The 21,600-nt window shown below is 36.8% G+C and overlaps 1 protein-coding gene across 2 annotated transcripts in view; it reads right to left on the bottom strand.

The window, feature by feature from the left end:
• Nucleotides 1-21,600, bottom strand: part of SP4 (Sp4 transcription factor) — a 72,657-nt gene that overhangs the window by 16,299 nt on the left and 34,758 nt on the right. For both annotated transcript variants that reach the window (XM_032643670.1, XM_032643671.1), the window contains exons 4-5: nt 16,640-16,868; nt 7,808-8,007 (exon numbers count right to left, since the gene is read on the bottom strand). In XM_032643670.1, coding sequence (XP_032499561.1) covers nt 7,808-8,007; nt 16,640-16,868 — 429 coding nt within the window. The remainder of the gene's footprint in view (nt 1-7,807; nt 8,008-16,639; nt 16,869-21,600) is intronic.

Here is a 21,600-nt window from a genome sequence, read left to right as displayed (position 1 = left end):
TAGAAAATCTTCAATATAAAAGACTTGTTATAAAAATTTATAAATATGTGTGTTTACTAAGGATCTTTATGAAAGTGTCTTTCTTGACATTGGATTTGTACTAGTTACCTTCAAAAATGAATATTTAGGTGAGGTAATTCTGGAAGTCATCTTTTAATAACAGTTCATACGGTTAAAAGGTAGCAATTTTTCCTTTAATCAGATAATGATATTTTCTCTTTCCATTTTTAAGTCTGTTGGACCTATGGGTGATTGAAGTGTATTTTTTTTTTTTGACATCTTTGTTGGAGTGCGGTTGCTTTGCAGTGGTGTGTTGGTTTCTGCTTCGTGACAGTGAATCTGCTGTACATATGCATATATCCCCATAAAGTGTAGTTCTAATATGCAATTAGGCTTGGTATTTGTTGGGATTTTCCTACTGGCCTTGGGTGGCAGTTCTCGAATATCCTTAATCTATTATATATACTGTACCTTTATTACAGAAAGATCTTTTTTGGGGGGTGGTGAGTATAGGAGCCTTTTTCCATTTTCTCTACTATTAAATACTTGGAATAATTTTTTCTGTATGGCCAGGTTGTCAAAGGGTGTACATTCACGTAAATTATGTTTTTCCATTTGCTTCTTCATTCCTTCTGACTGGTATTTGGTGAATAGACTTTGAAGAAGAAAGACTTGTGATAGGACAAAAAATCTAGCGTTGGAGATATCCTGCCTGTGAGTAATATTAGGACCTAGATTTTCCAGAATCTATCCCTTTTGTGGTTCCATGTTAGAATTCACCAATAGCGTCACCTGTGTGCAATTTAAAGGCAGATGAGAAGGCATACTTCAGATTTTGGAGCCACCACGCTGGGAGAGAGACAGATACATAGGAGGTTTGAGGACACCACCTTTCATCCTATTTTCCAGATTCTGGGTCTTTGTATTCAAGAGTATCTTCAAAACCACCAACAACTGTTTGATTCCTATTATCAGAAGTGTAGTTTTCCTCTGATGTCTTCACAATTCTACATAAAAATCTGTCAGAGTTTGAATTTTTCTGTGAGGCATCCTGTGTCCAGTTGGAAAATAATTCAGAATTTCATGGTTGGGAATATTGTCAGATTACCCTTCTGTAGATTTACAGCTTCATCATGTCTAATTTGTGTAGGAAACACCTTATGCTGGTAACATTGTTAGTGAGTATGTTTTCCTGATTCACCATACATTCACAATGGTGCAGCGATAAACAAGGACATGAGAGTTTGCTGCACTGTGCAGTGGCTGCCTTGACCCACTCCTTCTATGTGAGAATAAGCCCCTTCCTCATATCAGGAAAAGTATGGGTGCTTTCTGTTACTTGTAGCTGAATATAATCCCTCTTTGTTTTCAGTTATGTTTGATTGTACGTGATTAAAAGTCTGTTCATGTTTTGGTGAAAGAAATGATTCTGTAGTTGTTTCAGAGAGAGATTTTATCCACTCTTTCCTCAGCTTTCGTATGCTAACAAATATTGTGGTTTTTATTTCCTCAGAAAATATATTAAAATACCCATTATAATTATGGATATTCAGGAAAAAAGAAAGGATACAATGAGGAATGCTAAAAGTGAAAATAGTATTTTCTTTAAAGAGAAAGAGGACATTTGTGCAGACTCAAAAAATCTCCTCTAAAATATTTACTAATTACTGTGGTTGTATTCATTTAAGTCCACAGATTCTTTGATACTCCTCCCTCTAGGAGGTGGAGCTTAATTCACTTCCTCTTGAATATTGAATGGACTTAGTCACTTGCTTCTAATAAACAAAATATGGAAAGGAAAAAAGAAAAACTTCACAGTGGAGATACCTGGCAAACATTATCTTAACTAATTCATCAAGGTTAACATCACCAATAATAAAACATCATGTACTCCCTGATATGATGCGATTAGAAGGACAATAATGTCTGTGATATTCTTCCCAGCAACAATTCATAACCTCAATGTAATCATGAGAAAATATCAGACAAATCCAAATTGAGGAATATTCTACAAGATGTTTAACCTTTAAGTGTCAAAGTATGAAAAGACCAGGAAAAAAAATGAGGAAATTTCATAGACTGCAGGAGACTAAAGAGTCATGACAAATAAATGCAATGTGGTACTCTGGACTGAATCTTGGAATAGAAAAAGTATATTTGTAGGGAAGCCTTAACTGATAGTATTGTACCAATGTTAATTTCTTAACATTGTGCTATGGAAGACATCAGTTATAGAGGAAGCTGGGTGAAGGGTATTTGAGAACTCTCTATATTATCTTTGCAACTCCTCTCTAAGTATAAAGTTACTTCAAAATAAAAAAGTTATAAATAAATAAAATAAATAAGTTCCTTAAAGCTGAAGGGGTAAAATTAGGTCACCTACAAAAAAATATGAGAAGAGAACAATGAACTTCTTATTAGTAAAACAGATGTAAGAAGACAACAGAGCAGTGCCATTAATGTTTTAAGTGAATATAATTTTCAACCTAGAATTCTGTATTAGCCAAATTATCAATGAAGTGGAAAAGTAAAATAAAGGCATGTTCAAACAAATTTACTTCTGTATGCCTTTTTGTAGGAAGCATTTCATAATGTTTTCCAGAAACCAAGGGAATGAACTGAGAAAGCTGAAGATGTGAGATCTGGAGAACACTGGATCCAAACCATTAGAGCAGGGAAGAAAAGTCTCAGGATTACAGTTGTGCAGCAGCCCTAGACAGGAATCAGTGTTTGAAAGTTGGAGTCCTCCAGGAATAAGGAGAAACCTGATGGAGTTGATACTTTTCTTGAAAAGTTAAAATAACAAAAGGAGGTAATAAAGTTAACCAATGCGAAGGGGAAGAAGGCAATTTGAAACTTCAGGAAAAAAAAACAAAAACAAAAACTGCACAGGAAAGGACAGGTAATCACAGTCCATTACATAATGTAATTATTATTTATTTACTAATTTTCAACTTTAAAAACTAAGCTATAAAAACACGGAGGCAGTGGTTATTAAAGAAAATGTAAGCATTGTAACATCAAGAGAAAGAGAAGAGATAGTAAAAGTTTAGGTGAGAGAAGTTAAAAGGTGAAAGGGATGGAAACTGAAGGACAGACATGGTAATACGGTATCACAGAGTGGTGAGTCATGAGACAACATTTGGCCTGCACACAGTTAAAGAAAAAATGCAATGTCATTGATTGTGTAAAGTCAGGTAAATTATTTTGGGGGGAGTACTGATTTCTGTCAGTTTACAACTGAGTGTTCATTTTTTTAATTTGAAGTATGTTTATGTATAATACTGAATAAGTTACAGGTGTACACTACACTGATTCACAATTTTAAAGGTTATACTTCATTTATAGTTATAAAATATTGGCTATATTCCTCATGTTGTACAATATATCCCTGTAGCTTATTTTATACCTAATAGTTTGTACCTCTTAATCCCCTACCCCTAAATTGTACCTACCCCCTTCCCTTTCCTTACTGGTAACCACTAGTTCATTCTCTGTATCTGTGAGTCTACTTTTAAAAAATTATAGTCACTAGTTTGTTGCATATTTTAGATTCCACGTATAAGTGATATCATACAGCATTTGTCTTTCTCTATCTGACTTATTTCACTTCATGTATTGATCGACACTTAGGTTGTTTCCATATCTAGGCAACTGTAAATCATGCTGCTATGAACATTAGGCTGTGTGTATCTTTTCAAATTAGTGTTTTGGGGTTTTTTTCGAACACATATCCAGGAGTGGAATTACTTGGTCATATGGTAGTTCTATTTCTAGTTTTTTGAGAAACCTCCATGTAGTCTTCCAGAGCAGCTGCACCAATTTACAGTTCCACCAATAGTGTACAAGGGTTCCCTTTCCTCCGCATCCTCACCAACATTTTTTATTTGTATTCTTTTTGATGATCGCCATTCTCACAGGTGGGTTTGACTTGCATTTCCCTGATGATTAGCAACACTGAGCAGCTTTTCATGTGCCTACTGGCCATCTGTGAGGTAAATTCTTAACTCTTAATGCAAGAATAGTCAGTGTCTAATATTGCTGTATCAATAAATAACAGTGTAAGCATATTATACAGGTATGCACAGCCATCACAGGATGAATAAAAATGTAAAAATAGTTAAAGGATTAAACATGATTTTCTCCAGGGAGCAGGCGGGGTGGGCCAAAGAGTCTGCTTAACAATCCAAGCTCTTCTACATGATTTGATTTTTAAATACCATATCCATGTATCTTTTGAAAAAAAATTTTAATTTTACAGAAAGCAAAAAAAAAAAATCTGCACTATTTTCAACAGTGAATAAAAATAACTCATTTGTCCACTCAGAGTAGGATGATGACTGAATTTCTACTTAGTGCAGTGGTTGGACATTAAAGAAAACACAGTTACTGCCATGAATGGCCAAGGCTTTCAACTTAACATATTAAATGCTTAATCAATACTTATTTATTTCAAAAGACTTGTTTCATTTTCTTTTCAACAACTTTAATAAACACTTAGAATGAAAGTTACTTGTACTACTTCTTTAAAAGTAAAAGGTATCTGATGTTAAGCCAAACACTTTAAAATAACATGTTTAAATAAACAATTTCGTGTATGATGTATTCAAGATGTTTGAAACACTGAAAGTAAGCTGCAAGTATATTAAATTCTGAATTATTCAGGTTATTAGAAGACAATAATGGTGTGGACCATTTAAAAAGAAGAAAGAGGGCTTCCCTGGTGGCACAGTGGTTGAGATTCCGCCTGCGGATGCAGGGGACGTGGGTTCGTGCCCAGGTCCGGGAGGATCCCACGTGCCACGGAGCGGCTGGGCCCGTGAGCCATGGCCGCTGAGCCTGCACGTCCGGAGCCTGTGCTCCGCAACGGGAGAGGCCACAGCAGTGAGAGGCTCGCATACCGCAAAAAAAAAAAAAAAAAAAAAAAAAAAAAAAAAAAAGAAGAAAGAAATTATGCTTCCAAGTCATTAATCTTTTGAAGTAGTTTATATAAATCCTTCAGTAAATCTGCCTTGTGTTATCTGTATGAATATGAATGTGCAACAGAAAGGAACTTTAGAAACTCATCGCTTCTCAAACAAAATGATGAAATCACAATGTGAGAGGTTCCAAATTTTCTTGGCTTCACTAATCTGCCCCACTGTTAAACCAGGGCAGAAATACTGCATCCACTCATACTGACATAAACAGCACAGTATTTTTCTAAAACAGACATCAATATTGTTATGGGCTTAATTTTTTTTTTTTAACTGTATATTTTTTTTCTATTTTCTTAGTGGTTACTCTAGGGCTTACCTCTGGACAGTTTACTATACTGTCTTCCTGTCCCATTCCGGTAAGCTGTCCCCAGGAAAGGTCCTGAGCAGAGCGTGTGGGCAGGAAAGTTGCCTGAAGAAGGATGGCCTTGGACGATGAGGCACAGGAGGGAGGACTGAGGCACTGAGATGGCCACAGGGTGGCAGCCCCAGTGATAGAGAGGCTGCAGCTTTTTTTTTTTTTTGCGGTACACGGGCCTCTCACTGTTGTGGCCCCTCCCGTTGCGGAGCACAGGCTCCAGACGCGCAGGCTCAGTGGCCATGGCTCACAGTGGGCTTAATTTTTAATCACAACATATTTGCCAATATGAAAGGTGAGGTGGCATTAGAAACCCAAATGTAATACCATACAGAGTTTTTAAAACTTTTTTTTAATTAAAATTCTTATTTTAATATAATGTTAACTCAGTGATTGAGCCATTACACTAAGACTCTTCTGTGTTACTAAGTTGTGTGCATATCAAACTAAGTAATTTTTATTTATCACTTTAAATAGATTTAGCAACCATTATTTCTTCTCTGAGACTATTTTCTAATCTGTAAAATGGAGCCAATTTCTAGCTTACAGTGCTTCTGTTAGAATTAAATGAGCTGATATATTTGAAACATCTGATATTCAGTAGTTGATCAATAAAAGTCAGTTCTAGTTCCCCTTTTGTCCTACATGTACCTTGATACAAGTTAAAGTTTAATGTCTAATTCAAAAACATCTACCCAAATTATTACTTTATTCAATAATTAAACATTGAGTCCCAAATATATATACCAGACATGTTCTAAATAGAGAAGGTCAGTGTTATATACCAAAACAAGGAAAACTGCCCTACCAGATATGAGAAGACTTAATATAAGCTTCTGGTAATTAAAACAGTATAGTATTACTGTAGGAAGTGACAAACAGACAAAACAAAGGACTCAGAAATTGAGCCATTCTTAAAGGGGACATCAACATATGAGAGAAGTTCCATTACATATCAATGAAGAAAGAATTGGACTATTCAAGAAATGGCTTTCCACATGAAAGAAAAACAAAATTTTATCCCCTTTTTAGTCCATCATCAAAAAAAATTTTTTTCTAGACTAATAAACTTACACAAAGAAAACCTTAAAGCCAATTAGAAGAAAATGTTTTTAAAAACGTTATGACCTTGAGATAGGAGAAAATTTCATTTTAAAAAAAAGCAAAATGCAAAGGAATATATTTATATATCCTTATATTTTACTAAATAAAAATATAAAACTTCCATATGAAAAAAGATAGCACTAAGATAAAAAGATAGCCATACTGGGGAAAATTGTAATATATAATCAGTAAGAAAAAGAAAAACAACAACAACAAAAAAGATCAAAAGAATCAACAGAAAACAAAATATAAATGACCAATAAACATAGGAAAAGATGCTTATCTCACTATAATCAGGAAAAATGTTAATTTAAAAAATTAAATAGAAACCATTTTAGACTGACAAGAACTTTCAAAGCCTGATGCTACTGAGTGAACATACAGCCAAGTGGAAACTCTCAATCAACACTAGTGAAGTAGAGATGGTAACAGGCACTTTAGAGACTCTAGTGGTTATCTAGCAAATCAAACATACACATTCTCTAAGATCCAATAATTCTACTTCTTGTACATGTTCACTGTATGTTCAAAGTAGTAAAGTTTGTGACAGCAAAAATCTTGAACTCATCTAAATAGTGTGGGAAATGGATCAATACAGGGTAGTAGAGTCATGTGATAGAACATTACATAGCAGTTAAGAGAAATAGACATGTATTCATACACATATATGAACTTGGATAGATGTCAAAACATAGTAAGTAAAATTATGATACTGTAATATATCAGTTACATAAAATTTCATAGAAAACACAAAACAATATTCACATATATATCCATGAAGAAAATATGTAAGAGTATTAAAGCTACACTAAAAATTTACACTTGAAATTCATGGTAGCTGTTGTCTTTGAGAGGTAGGAGGACAAAGATGATGTTAACTTTATAATGATTTGTTTTGTTAAAAAATAACAGATAATACAGCATGTTAACAGCTACCAGTTCTGAGTGAGAGTTAAGGTAGGTGTTTGTTATACTTTTCTTGATACTTCAGTCAATTTTCTGGATTGTAAAAAAACAAAAACTAATCAAGGTCACCAATAAGATGATAATTCAACTCTCTTCTCATCAACTTAAATACTGACAAAAAGTAATATGTGAGTTCAACATGCTAAGAATGCAAGATAAGCAAATGGAATAAATTCCAAGTCATGTAATTATGCTGATAAAGCTTACGAAAAGTAGAATAAAATATATCTCAGAAATGAGGTAAAGAATTTTGATCTTAAACATCTTTCATATAATCACTAAAATGAATTTTCTCTCTTTAATTTCCATATTTCCCAATTTGATAGCTAACTATCACTATAATTTTCATCTAAGCACTGAGAAAAGAAGTAATAAGTACAAGTCCTAAAGTAAATCAACTAACCTGTATGGGTTCTTCTATGTCTCTGAAGCTCATCACTCCTTGTAAATCTTTTGCCACAAAACATCCAGTTGCATATAAAAGGTCTTTCTCCAGTATGCCAGCGAAGATGTGCTCGTAGGTGAGATGTTTTGCCATAAACTTTTCCGCATCCTTCAATATGACAGATATGTTGTTTCTTTTTTCCTGGTTCATTACTGCCTCTACAAAAACAAAAACAAAAACCAAATATTAATTACACTCCCAAACACCAAGCTTATAATTCAGGAAAAGTAAAAGGGAATCAAGGTAATTAAATGGTGCTTTTCTAAATGAGTTTTTTAAATCATGATGCCACAACTGTAGTTAAAAATCAGAAAAAAACAGCACTGTGTAGTAAAACTCAAAAGTGGTATGAAAACACACTAATTTTAGAGAATGTATGTTCTGCCATGGAATTCACATGTTCATTTCCTAGTACGTTCCTCCCCTGGGAAAAAAATCTCTTTAAACGTTTCAAGACACTTGAAAACTCTCCTCTAAAATGCCAAAGAATGGTAATCCTCATTTAACAGTGTAAGGTTCAGAGTTTCACTTCCAGCAAAAGCAGCACGAAGAGCTCCCTGGACCTACTCCCCAGCGAAACCAGTGCAAATGATAACAAAAAAAGCAAATAACATTTACAATCTCTGGAAATGGCCTTATGAGTATACAGCAAATAAAGAAGCATTTATTCATGAAAATCAAATAGAACTTGGTAAGAAGAATGAGAGTCTGCTGTATTTGAACCAATACTCACTCTGTGTCTCCCTCCTCCTTCCACCTCCCCTGACACAGAAACACTACAGACTTGTGAAATCAACAACAGGGTTCTCTCTTCTCCCACCCTTCTAGTTGCTGGGTTATCTCCCCAAGAGAGGCAGGACATCAGCATTTCTCAATCTACCCGCAGTTACTTGTTACTGAGGCTAAGTTTCAGGTGAGTGTGGCTGACAGATGGGGAACAACCTTCTTCCACCCAATCCCAACCCCTGAGACACAGGCTCGACCTTGGATAAGGCATGATGAAAACACTGGGGTCCAGATGACCCTTGACCCAGCTCATTTGTAGTTCATAAATCAGAGGTTCCAAGCCTGGAGTGACCAGCCAATAAAACTTGAGGCTACTGCTGACCTCCTGCCCCCACGTACTCAGCTCCTAGAGCACAGAATGCATAGGGAGAAATGTGTCACTGTCCCAACCCCCAGTTCAAGAGCCGTGACACAGAGATTTTGGCCAGAGGGAGAGTATACCATAAAACAGAAGGCTCCAAATCTCTTCCCAAGAAATTGACTTCATTTGCAACAAAGTGTGGAGAGGTTTGAGCCTAAGGATGATCTTAAAGACAGTGGAGATTGTTGCAAAAGGCAACTGGGAGAAGACTAATAGATTCACTGGAGACATAAGCTAAACTATAGACTGATAGGTTGCCAGAAAGAACTGAGGAAAGAGGTAGCCGGTAGGAGTCCTACAGGATCAGAATAAATCTCAAGCACAGACTTAAGTTCTGCCTTTTAAAACTCTGATTGGATCGGTCTGTGGAGCAATATATGCTTCAGGGTATTACTGAAAACAACAGAGCAATCAGCTGGCAATTAGTGGAGCTTAACAGCTGGGTGTGGTCAGGGAAAGAGCCAAAAAAATCCCTACCAAAACCACTGTCATCCCAGGGTCACTAAGGAACAACACACTTCATACTGGGGAGGGGCAGGGGAGTGGGGGCAGGGATTTTCATTAAAATAATCCAGCTCCTCACTAAACAAACAAGCAAACAACAGTAACAAGCCAGAGATGGGAGAAGGACAGAAGGCAGTACTAGGAGTTGCTACAATATATTATTTCTCTAGTTTCCAACAAAAAATTATGAGACGTGCAAAAACCAGAAACAAAGAAGGAAAAAACGATCTATACACTAGAGAAAAAGCAGGCAAGAGAAACTGCCTGTGAGAGCAAACAAATTTAACAAGACTTCAAAGCAGCCATTATGAATACGTTCAAAGAACTAAAGGATGTCATGATTAAAGAAGTAAAGCAAGGTATAATGACATCACATCAAACAGAGAATATCAATAAAGAGCTAGAAATGATTTTTTAAAGAATTGGAAACTCTTGAGATAAAAGGTACAACTGAAATGAAAAATTCACAAGAGGGACTCAAGAGAAGGAAGAAACAGTGAAACTGAAGACAGTTCAATAGAGATTATGCGACCCAAAAAGAAACAGAAGAAGAATAAACAGAATGTCAGAGAAATGTGGAACACCAACATATGAATGAGAATACCAGGAAGAGAGGAGACGAGAGGGAAAAGGGGAGTGGGGGATGAAGCAGAAAAAATATTCAAAGAAATAACAGCTGAAAACTTATGAAAAACATTAACCTACACTTTCAGGAAGCTCAACAAACTCCAAATACGATAAATGTAGAGATCTACAAATAGACACTTTACACTAAAAATCCTGAAACCCAAAGACAAGGACAAAATCTTGAAAACAGCAAGAAACATGACTCATCACTTACAGGGAAAGCCCAGTAGGATTAAAGGCTGACTTCTCAGTAGAAATATACTCAAGTACTCAAAAACAAAACAAAAACCAACAAAAAAAAACAAAAAACGCTCACAAAAAAACCTCAAACAAGAATCCTATATCCAGCAGAGCTATCTTTCAAAAATGAAGGTGAAATAAAGATATTCCCAGATAAACAAAAACTAAGAGAATGTGTTGCTAGTAGACTTGCTTTGCAAGAAATACTAAAGGAAGTTCTTTAAGCTGAAAGCAAGTGAAACCAGCAAGTAATTCAAATATATATAAAGACACAAAAGCACACTAGCAAAGGTAATTACGTAATTATAAAGAACAGTGTAAGTGCATATTTCTTCTCACCTGATTTAAAAAGCAATTTTGGGCTTCCCTGGTGGCACAGTGGTTAAGAATCCACCTGCCAATGCAGGGGACATGGGTTCGATCCCTGGTCTGGGAAGACCCCACATGCCACAGAACAACTAAGCCCATGTGCCACAACTACTGAGTTTGCGCTCTAGGGCCCACGAGCCACAACTACTGAGTCTGCGTGCCACAACTACTGAAGCCCACATGCCTAGAGCCCGTGCTCTGCAACAAGAGAAGCCACTGCAATGAGAAGCCCGTGCACCACCACAAAGAGTAGCCCCCACTTGCCGCAACTAGGAAAAGCCCGTGTGCAGCAACAAAGACCCAAAGCAGCCAAAGATGTGGTTTAATAAAAAAATAAAAAGCAATTTTATAAAACAATATGTATAAAATGCATTGTCAAGACTGTAACATTAGAGAAATGCAACATATGTAACATATCTGCCAATAACACCACAAAGGAGGTGGCTGGGAGCAAAGCCATAAGGAAATGACCCCAAATAGTAACTCAAATTCATGGGAATAAATAAAGAGAACCAGAAATGATAAAGTTAACAGAACAAATTTAAAAGACATAAATTTATAAAAATAATAATTAAAACAACGTATTGTGGGGTTTGTAACACTTATGTATTTAACAGTAATACCATAAAAAGAAGCACAAGGGAATAGACCTATATAGGAGTAACATTTCTATAACTCACTGGAACTAAGTTACCATAAATCTTAAACTGATTATGATAAATTAATATATTGTAAGGCCTAGAGCAAGCACTAGAGAAATAATCACAGTGAAAACATCATTAATGAAATTATAATGCTATATTACAAATTAAAATATTAATTTAATTCAAAAGAAAGCAGTAAGGGAGGGATAAGGGAGCAAAAAAAGACATGAGACATAGAAAACAAAAGGTAAAAATGGCAGACATAAATTCATTATACTGATAATAACATCAAATGTAAATGGATTATATAAACTAATAAAAAGGTAGGTTTTGTCAGATTAGATTCAAAATGAGATCCAACTATGTACCATCTATAGCTGACACACTTTACATTTAAAGACACAAAAATACAAAGATATTGAAAATTAAAAAGATGGAAAATGGTATCATGCAAACAACCACAAGAAAGCTGGAGTGGCTATACTAATACCAGGCAAAATAAACATTAAAACAAAAGATGTTATTGGAAATAAAGAGAGAAATTTGATAAGGATAAATGGGTCAATCCATCAGGAAACATACATGCATTTAAACAAGAGTAAAAAGAGAGTGCCAAAACAGAAGTAAAAGCTGACAGAAATGAAGGGAGAAATAGACAATTCAATGATAATAGTTGGAGATTTCAATACACTATCTTCAGTGATTTTCCACAAAACAACTAGGTAGAAGATCAACAAGGAAGCAGAAGACTTGAGTAACACTGTAAATAAACAAGATCTAACAGACATACACAGAACACTCCAGCAACAACAGCATTCTTCTCAAGAGCGCATGGAATGTTCTCCAGGACAGATCATATACTAGGCTGTGAAACAAATCTCAGTAAATTTAAAAGGACAGAAATAACAAAGTTTTCTGACCACAGTGGAAGAAAACTAGAAATCATTTATAGGAGGAAACTGGGAAATTCACAAATACCTAGCAATTAAACAATATACTCCTAAATAACCAATGGGTCAAAGAAGAAATCAGAAGGGAAATCGTAAAAGACTTTGAGATGAAGGAAAATGAAAACACAACATACCAAAACTTAGGGGATACATATAAAGTAACGCTTAGAGGGAAACTTACAGCTGTAAATATCTATATTTAAGAAGATCCTACCTCAAACCTGTCAGAATGGCTAGTATCCAAAAAAGAACAAGTAACAAACGTTGGCAAGGATATGGAGAAAAGGAAGCCCTCATGCACTGTTGCTGGGAATGTAAATTGGTACAACCACTACACCAAACAGTATGGATACTCCTCAAAAAATTAAAAATAGAACTAATATAAGACCCAGGAATTCCACTCCTGGGTATTTATCCAAAGAAAGTGAAAACACTAATTAGAAAAGATACATGCACCCTTATGTTCACTTCATCGTTATTCACAATAGTCAAGATATGGAAGCCACCTAAATGCCCATCAATACATGAATGGATAAAGAAGATGTGGTATGTGTGTGTGTGTGTGTATATATATATATACACACACACACACACACATAATAGAAAATTACTCAGCCACAAAAAAAGAATGAAATCTTGCCATTTTTGACAACGCAGATGGACCTAGAGGATATTATGCTAAGTGAAACAAGTCAGACAGAGAAAGACAAATACTGAATGATTTTACTTATATGTGGAATCTAAACAACAAAATAAATGAACAAACATAACAAAACAGAAATAGAGTTATAGATACAGAGAACAAACAGGTGGTTGTCAGAGAAGAGGGGCGTGGAGGGAGGAAAAAAAAAATAGGTGAGGGAGATTGAGAGGTACAAACTGTCAGTTAAAAAATAAATGAGTCGGGCTTCCCTGGTGGCGCAGTGGTTGAGAGTCCGCCTGCCGATGCAGGGGACACGGGTTCGTGCCCCGGTCTGGGAGGATCCCACGTGCCGCGGAGCGGCTGGGCCCGTGAGCCATGGCCGCTGGGCCTGCGCGTCCGGAGCCTGTGCTCCGCAAAGGGAGCAGCCACAATAGTGAGAAGCCCGCGTACCGCAAAAAAAAAAAATAAAATAAAAAAAAATAAATAAATGAGTCAAGGGGATGAAATGTACAGCGTGGGGAATAGGGTTAATAACTATGTAATAATTCTGTACAGTGGTAATATCCTAACTAGACTTACTGTGATCATTGTGAAATGTATAGAAATAGTGATTCACTATATTGTGTAACAGGAACTAACAGTGTTATAGGTCAGTTACACCTCAAAAACAAACAACTCACAGAAAAAGAGATCAGATTTGTGGTTACCAGAGGAGGGGAAATGGATGAAGGCAGTCAGAAGATAACAAACTTCCAGTTCTAAGGTTAGTACTAGGAATGTAATCTACAACATGATAAATATAAGTAACACTGCTGTATGTTATATATGAAAATTGTTGAGAGCTAAATCCTAAGAGTCCTCATCACAAGGAAAAATATTTTTTCTATTTCTCTAATTTTGTAGCTACACAAGATGATAGATGTTCACTAAACTTATTATGATAATCATTTCATGATGTATTAAGTCATATTATTATGCTGTACACTTTAAACTTATACAGTGCTGTACATCAATTATATCTCAATATAACTGGAAGGAAATAAAGATCTTAAATAATGTAAACTTCCATCTTAAGACAGTAAAACAGAGCAAATTAAATCTAAAATAAAGCAAGCAGAAGAAAGACAATAATAAAGAATAGAGCAGGAACTAATGAATTAGAGAATACAAAAACAATAGAGAAAAATCAATGGAACCAAAGGCTGATTAAAGGTCAACAAAACCAACAAGCCATTAGGGAGACTAACAAAAAAAAAAGAAGACTCAAATTACTAGAATCAGAAATGAAAAAGGGGATATCACTACCAACCTTACAGAAATAAAAAGGATTATAAAGGAATACCAAGAACAATTGTATACCAATTACTTAAAAACTATAAGATGAACAAATTCTTAGAAAGATACAAAGTACCAAAGCTGACTCAAAAACAAGACAGAACTCAGAACAAGTAATGGGGTTGAATTAATAGTCAAAAAAATACACACAGGAAAAGCCCAGTGACCTTCACAGGTTCACAAAACATTTTAAAAATTAATACCAGTTCTTCACAAACTTTCAAAAAATGAAACTGGAGAGAAGACTTCCTAATTCATCCTACAAGGCCAGTAATACCTTTGCCCAAACTAAAGGCATTATAAGAAAACTAGAGACCAATATCTCTCATGAACATGGATACAAAAATCCTCAACACAATAGTAAAAATCCAAATCCATCAACATATAAAAAAAATTACATAGCATGACCAAGTTGTATTTATCCCATGAATGTAAAAGTACTTTAACATTTAACAATCAATTAATGTAATATACTATATTGACAGAATAAAAAACAAAACTACATGACCATCTCAACAGATGAAGAAAAGCACCTGACACAATCAAAAACCCTTTCATGTTGGGTGAGTTGGAAGACTCATACTCCCCAATGTCAGAAGTTACCACAAAGCCAAAGTCATCAGGACAGTGTGGTATTGGCATAGAAACAGACATACAGATCAATGAAACAGAATTGAAGAGTCTAGACATAAACCTATCTGTCTATGATCAACTGATTTTTGACAAGGGTGCCAAAACCATCCAAAGAATGGGGAAGGGACAGTCTTTCAACAAATGGTATTGGATGAATCCTTACCTCACAAAAATTAACCCCCAAATTGATCAAAGACCTAAATGTAAGAACAAAAACTATAAACCTCTTATAAGAAAAGTGGGAATCTTTGTGACCTCAGATTGCGCAATGGATTCTTAGGTATGACACCAAAAGCAGAAGCACCCAAAGACAAGACTGGACTTCACAATTAAAAACGTTTGTGCTTCAAAGGACACTATCAAGAAAGTGAAAAGACAACTCAGAGACCGGGAAGAAATATTTCAAATCATAAATCTGGTAAGAGACCTGTATCTAGAATATATGAAGAACTATTATAATTCAATAATAAAAAGACAAATAATCTAATTAAAATAGGCATAAGATCTTAATAGACAATTGTCTAAAGAAGACACACAGGGACTTCCCTGGTGGCACAGTGGTTAAGAATCTACCTGCCAATGCAGGGGACATGGATTCGATCGCTGGTCTGGGAAGATCCACATGCTGCAGAGCAACTAAGCCCGTGAGCTACAACTACTGAGCCCACATGCCACAACTACTGAAGCCCACGTGCCTAGACCCTGTGCTTCCACAACAAGAGAAGCCACCGCAATGAGAAGCCCGTGCACCACAATGAAGAGTAGCCCCCACTTGTCACAACTAGAGAAAGCCCATGCACAGCAACAAAGACCCAACGCAGCCAAAAATAAATTAATTAATTTAAAAAAAAAGAGATACACAAATGGCCAACAGTAAGCACATGAAAACATACTTTATATCATTAGTCATCAGGGAAATGCAAATCAAAACCAAAAACTTGTATAAGAATATTTGTAGCAGCATAATAGCCAACAGGTGGAAAAAGTTCCAAATGTCCAACAACTGATGAATGGATAAGTAAAATATTGTATATCCATACAATGGAATATTTTGTTCATTAAAAAGAATGAAGAACTGACACATGCTATAATATGGATCAACTTTGAAAACATGCTAAGTGAATGAAACCAGTCACAAAACCCACATATTTTGTGATTCCATTTATATGAATGTCTAGAATAGGCAAATCTATACACAGAAGTTAGTTTAGTGGTTGCCTAGAGCTGGGAGGGAAGAGGGAGTGATAACTAAATAATACAGGATTTGTTTTCAGGGGAACAAAAAAGTTCTAAAATTGACTGTGGTGATGGATGTACAACTCTGTGAATATATTAAAAACCACTGAAATGTACAGTTTAAATGAGTGAATTACATGGTATGTAAGTTTTACATCGATAGAGTTGTTTTAAAATTTTACATAAATAAATGAAGAAAGAAAACCACAAAAGAAAGTATAAGGTACATGGTAGAGGACCACTGAAATCCCATTCCCAGAATAGCTCAATCTAATCCCCTTCATAACAATACTGTATCTCAACTCTTGGGCTATAAAGCTAGTGATGTTCTAATGATCGAAGTACTCAGCCAATGGCTTGATTTTAACTAATACCCTACGTGCCTTGATTACATGTAATTGTTCATTACATGTTAGCTATTATACTAGTCTCCACTGAGTTGGGTGGCAATACAGCATTTACCTTCCTTCTCCTTCCCTACAATTAGGACAGGAACAGGCAACTCTTCGAAGCCTCTTGCCAGGCTGCACCTCTTGATCAGAAGCCTGCTGGCCTTGCTGCAAATGCACTTGTGTGAGTTGGTCAGGACTAACAGCACCTATAGTTGCATTAGCAATTCCTCCAACTGCTACGGTTACAGGAGCTATTGTAGCTTGTTGGACTTTCACTCCATCTTGTCCTTGCTGCTGACCTAAAAATGAGAGGGGAAAAGAGTATTACAATGTTTTCTCTTCCTAAAAAAAGGATTTAGAAAATTTCCATATGGACACTTTAAAGCTACCATATTTGTTCTAACAGATTATCTGTGTAAAGTACAAAAGCAAAGGGGTTAATTTAAGTTTTATACTATGCCAATCCTCCTAAAATATAATATTCTAACCTTAGCAGCTCAGGCTTCCTCTATATCTGGTTGGTGGGACTATACATAAATTTTAACCCCCTTGTGGCTTAATTTCTCCATCCATAAAATGAAGATTAATAATCCTTGCTACCTTACTACCTCACTGAAGTGCTGTGACGATTCATGAGACATTCTTTGAGATCCTCAGATGAAAGATGTTATATAAATAAAAAGCATTATTATGACCATTTCCACAGTAAGCAACATCTCATTCACTCCATGAAAATACAGGAATAAAAAGTAACTAAACAAAGGATTAAGTATAATGGACATTTCTCATTCCTAAACACTTTAAGTTAAGCAAACATCTCTTTACTGATGAGTCTTTTTCTTTTATTTTACACATTGAGTTAAGCAGTTTTTTTAAAATGCAAAACCATGCATGATTATTACATACTGTCACTAAAATCACAGAACACACATTTAGGATACTATTACTTCATTCACTCATGTTATATAGCTTAGTTTTCACCTCTCAGGTCAGTACACATACCAACTTGGCTATGTTGGCTTAGGGAAAAATATGATAAGCAATATATAATATGACAAAATTTACATGGCTTAAGTTGATCCTGAGTGCATATGAGTATGCCTTATAATTATACTTTCTCTCAACATAGTTCTACTTTCTCAGGTGTGGGAATAGCAAGTATGTGAAGGGGCAGAAAACACCCATTTATGAAGGAATGCTCCCACCTCAGAGTTGATGTAAGAATTAAATACGTTAATTTTTACAAACGCCTTACCACCACCAGCGCCTAGCAAAGAATTGTTCATTACATGTTAGCTATCATTATTACTAGTCTCCACTGAGTTGAATGGCAATACAAGAATAAAATACGGTTGCAGAACAAACATGTGAGTACTGCATATAAAATAAAAGGGTTTATTTTAAAGCTGCATATGTAGTACTTTAAACATGAGAAGCAACCAAGAAAAGACAGTAAAAATTAGCAAGTGAGAAAATAGCACACATTTTCAAAACAAATTAAACCTTTGACTCTGCCAGCCAAAGGCAATCTCACCCTCCTCTGTGTAGTCACAGCAATCTGAAACCTTTGGTAGTACCAATAACTTTACTACAAATAAAATATATGTGGAGCTTCCCTGGTGGCGCAGTGGTTAAGGATCCGCCTGCCAACGCAGGGGACATGGGTTCGAGCCCTAGTCCGGGAAGATCCCACATGCCGCAGAGCAACTAAGCCCGTGCGCCACAACTACTGAGTCTGCGCTCTAGAGCCCACGAACCACAAAGACTGAGGCTGTGTGCCTGGAGCCTGTGTTCCACAACAAGAGAAGCCACCACAATGAGAAGCCCGCGCACAGCAAGGTAGAGTGGCCCACGCTCGCCGCAACTAGAGAAGAGCCTGCGCGCAGCAACGAAGACCCAACACAGCCAAAAATTAATAATAAAAAAAATGTGTTCTGTCACTGCTTTAGTAGAGACACATAATTTAGTTCTTCTAGTAAAGTTTAAATTTTCATTCACCTTTGCATTAACAAGGTGTGATAGGTAAAGAAATGAAAAGTAAAGTGAGAAGTTGTGAGTTCACGTCCCATTCAGTGACTGTACACTTGGAGATCCTCACTTTCCTCACCTCTAATAATACTGACCTCCCTAAAATTCCTGTCCCTCACGTACTTTAAAGAGTTGTTTATGAAGATCAAATTGATTTTCTAATGGGTAAAGGCTTTGTAAACTGTAAAGCAATATGTAAAGTATAATTATTATGCCTCAATGCAGCTTTCGGGCACACATAAGTTCTACATACTCAGTAAAACCAGATTCCTTAAGGATGACCTTGGCTAAGCAAACTATGCAAACTACTTATGCATCTAGAAGCACAGTGATACACATACTCCCTATTTACTGGGGAGAAAAAAGCATTTTTGGAAATGGGAGTTCTATCCAAGCCAGCACTAAACACTATACAAAGTCTTTATAGCTTGGTCCCTATGGAGATGCAGGTATTTCAGGTTGGCAAGTATTCTTTATGTCCCCTGAAGTCATGAGATATTTCTGGCCGTAATTTTTCCAGCTACTGTTTATACAACAGTTGGTCATTCCTTTCAGGTTGCAATGATATTTATTTAAGATGCCCTTCATTATGTCAAAGAACTGCTAGAGATCCATGATCACTGGCTGATCATACCATTTCAACAGACTCTCAAGCCTCCCTACAAACGTTTATTTGTTGAATGCCTAAACAACTTGAGGAGTTATTTCAAGGAATAATACTAAGCAAACCATATTTGAATTTAAATATTTAAGCCTGACAACTCTCTTGACTTCTTAACCTAGATGTCCCAGACAGTTCAACAACAGCTCAATACTACTTTTCTTTCATTTCTGTGACCAATCAAGAACAAGCCACCAAACTCCTTACTAAGGCCTCTAAGGCCCTGCTCAAGTTTAACTCCACCCACCTCTCAGACCTCATCTTTTATTAGTCTCTCCCTTGCTCGCTCTACTCCTAACACACTTGCCTTTTCCTCTGGTCCTCAAACAAATCAGGCTCATTCCCTGCTTAGGGCCTTTGCACACACTCTCTAGTCCGGGCGAGGATGCCTTTGCACCCAGATCTCTGCACAGCTGACTCGTTAGTAACAGTCTGATCTCAGTTCAAATCCTCCTCTTTAGAAATGCCATTCCTGATCACATCATCATAGTTCCCCTTAGTCCATTTCTGTATCATCACCAAGTTTTGTCTTACTTGCCTTAAATTATCTTGTCCTTTTATTTTTTTCTGTCTTCGCCTCACTTCTGAATGTTCAGTGCCATGGTAACAGAGATCCTGCCTGTTATGTTCACTGCTGTATCTCCAGATGTGGAACAGAGCCCAAACAACAGAGCCACTCAATAACATAAGCTTAATAAAGGAAAATTTAAAAGAAAAACACATTTTAATACTGTTTTGATCATATCACTTCTGTGCTCAATAACTTTCATTCATTCCCCATTGACCAAAGTCTGGCATTCAAAGGACTTCCACCACAGGGACTCAGCTCCTGGCTCACAGATTTCCTCCTAAAGGCCAAATCCAATGTGCATTTTCTCAATGCACATAAATAAGACTGCACTGCACTGCTCCATGTGACACCATTGACTACTCTGTCCTTAAAACTTGACTGTTGGAGCTAACTCCCTACAATCTCAGAAACTCTTCCTCTCTGTTAGCTTTCCCTATCAGCATTTAAACCTAAATTGACGTCACATTCTTAAAAGATTTACCTACACTGGTTGCCTTTACTCCTCATTTCCCATTCTTTCTTTCTTTCTATCTATCTGTCTATCTATCGGCTGCGTTGGGTCTTCGTGCTGCACATGAGCTTTCTCTAGCTGTGGAGAGCAGGAGCTACTCTTCGTTGCGGTGCTCAGCCTTCTCAGAGCGCAGGCTCAGTAGTTGTGGCGCACGGGCTTAGCTGCTCCGCAGCATGTGAGATCCTTCCCATATCAGGGATCAAACCCGTGTCCCCTGCATTGGCAAGTGGATTCTTAACCACTGCGCCACCAGGGAAGTCCTTCCCATTCTCTCTTTAAACTACTGAAACTAGGTGTCCAACCCATCATTCTGCTAAAATGATGACAGAACGAACGATTTCTCTGATGGTAAACCCAAACATACTCTTCCCTTTGATCTTATTTCACCTCTGGAGCACCTGGAGCTGCTAATCCCACCCTCTTCTTGAAATGCTCTCCTTCTTGGGCTTCTCTGGTACTACTCACCACTGCTGTTCCTCCCACTTCTCTAGCCACCCCCACATAGTTCCAACTTCTCATTCTAACTTGCTCCTTGGTTTATTCACACACTTTCATAACTTTTACTACTATGTGTAAGCTGTATCTCCCAAATCTGTACCTTATGCTCAAACACCTCTCATGAGTGTCAGACTCTTCTTGTCATCTGCCAGGGAACATTTCCACACAGATTTTTCACAGGGAATCTGTCTAAGAATCAGACAGGTTATCCCACAAAAACGGTACTCCTACCGACCTACCATTTTCTCTTGCTTGATTACAACAATAGCCTCCTAACTGGTCTCCTCGCTACCACTGTCCTCTGTAAGTTCATTCTTAACATTGTTTCCAGAAGAATCATATTTGCAGAACTATTATACAATAAGAATATCCTGGGGCTTCCCTGGTGACTCAGTGGTTAAGAATCCACCTGCCAGTGCAGGGGACACTGGTTCGAGCCCTGGCCCAGGAAGATCCCACACGCTGTGGAGCAACTAAGCCCGTGCGCCACCACTACTGAGCCTGAGCTCTAGAGCCCACATGCTGCAACTACTGAAGCCCAAGGGCCTAGAGCCTGTGCTCCGCAACAAGAGAAGCCACCACAATGAGAAGCCCATGCACCATAACAAAGAGTAGACCCCGCTCACCGCAACTAGAGAAAGACCGCGTGCAGCAACGAAGACCCAAAGCAGCCAAAAATAAATAAATAAATAAATTTAAAGTGTATATTGGAAAAAAAAAAGAATATTCTGTAATAGATAAAAAGAATGAAAGACATCTTTA

The sequence above is a fragment of the Phocoena sinus genome, chromosome 9 (genome assembly GCF_008692025.1).
Source record: "Phocoena sinus isolate mPhoSin1 chromosome 9, mPhoSin1.pri, whole genome shotgun sequence".
Classification (NCBI taxonomy): Eukaryota; Metazoa; Chordata; class Mammalia; order Artiodactyla; family Phocoenidae; genus Phocoena; species Phocoena sinus.
Note: the sequence above shows the minus strand (reverse complement) of the source record. Positions and strands in the feature narration are given on the sequence as shown.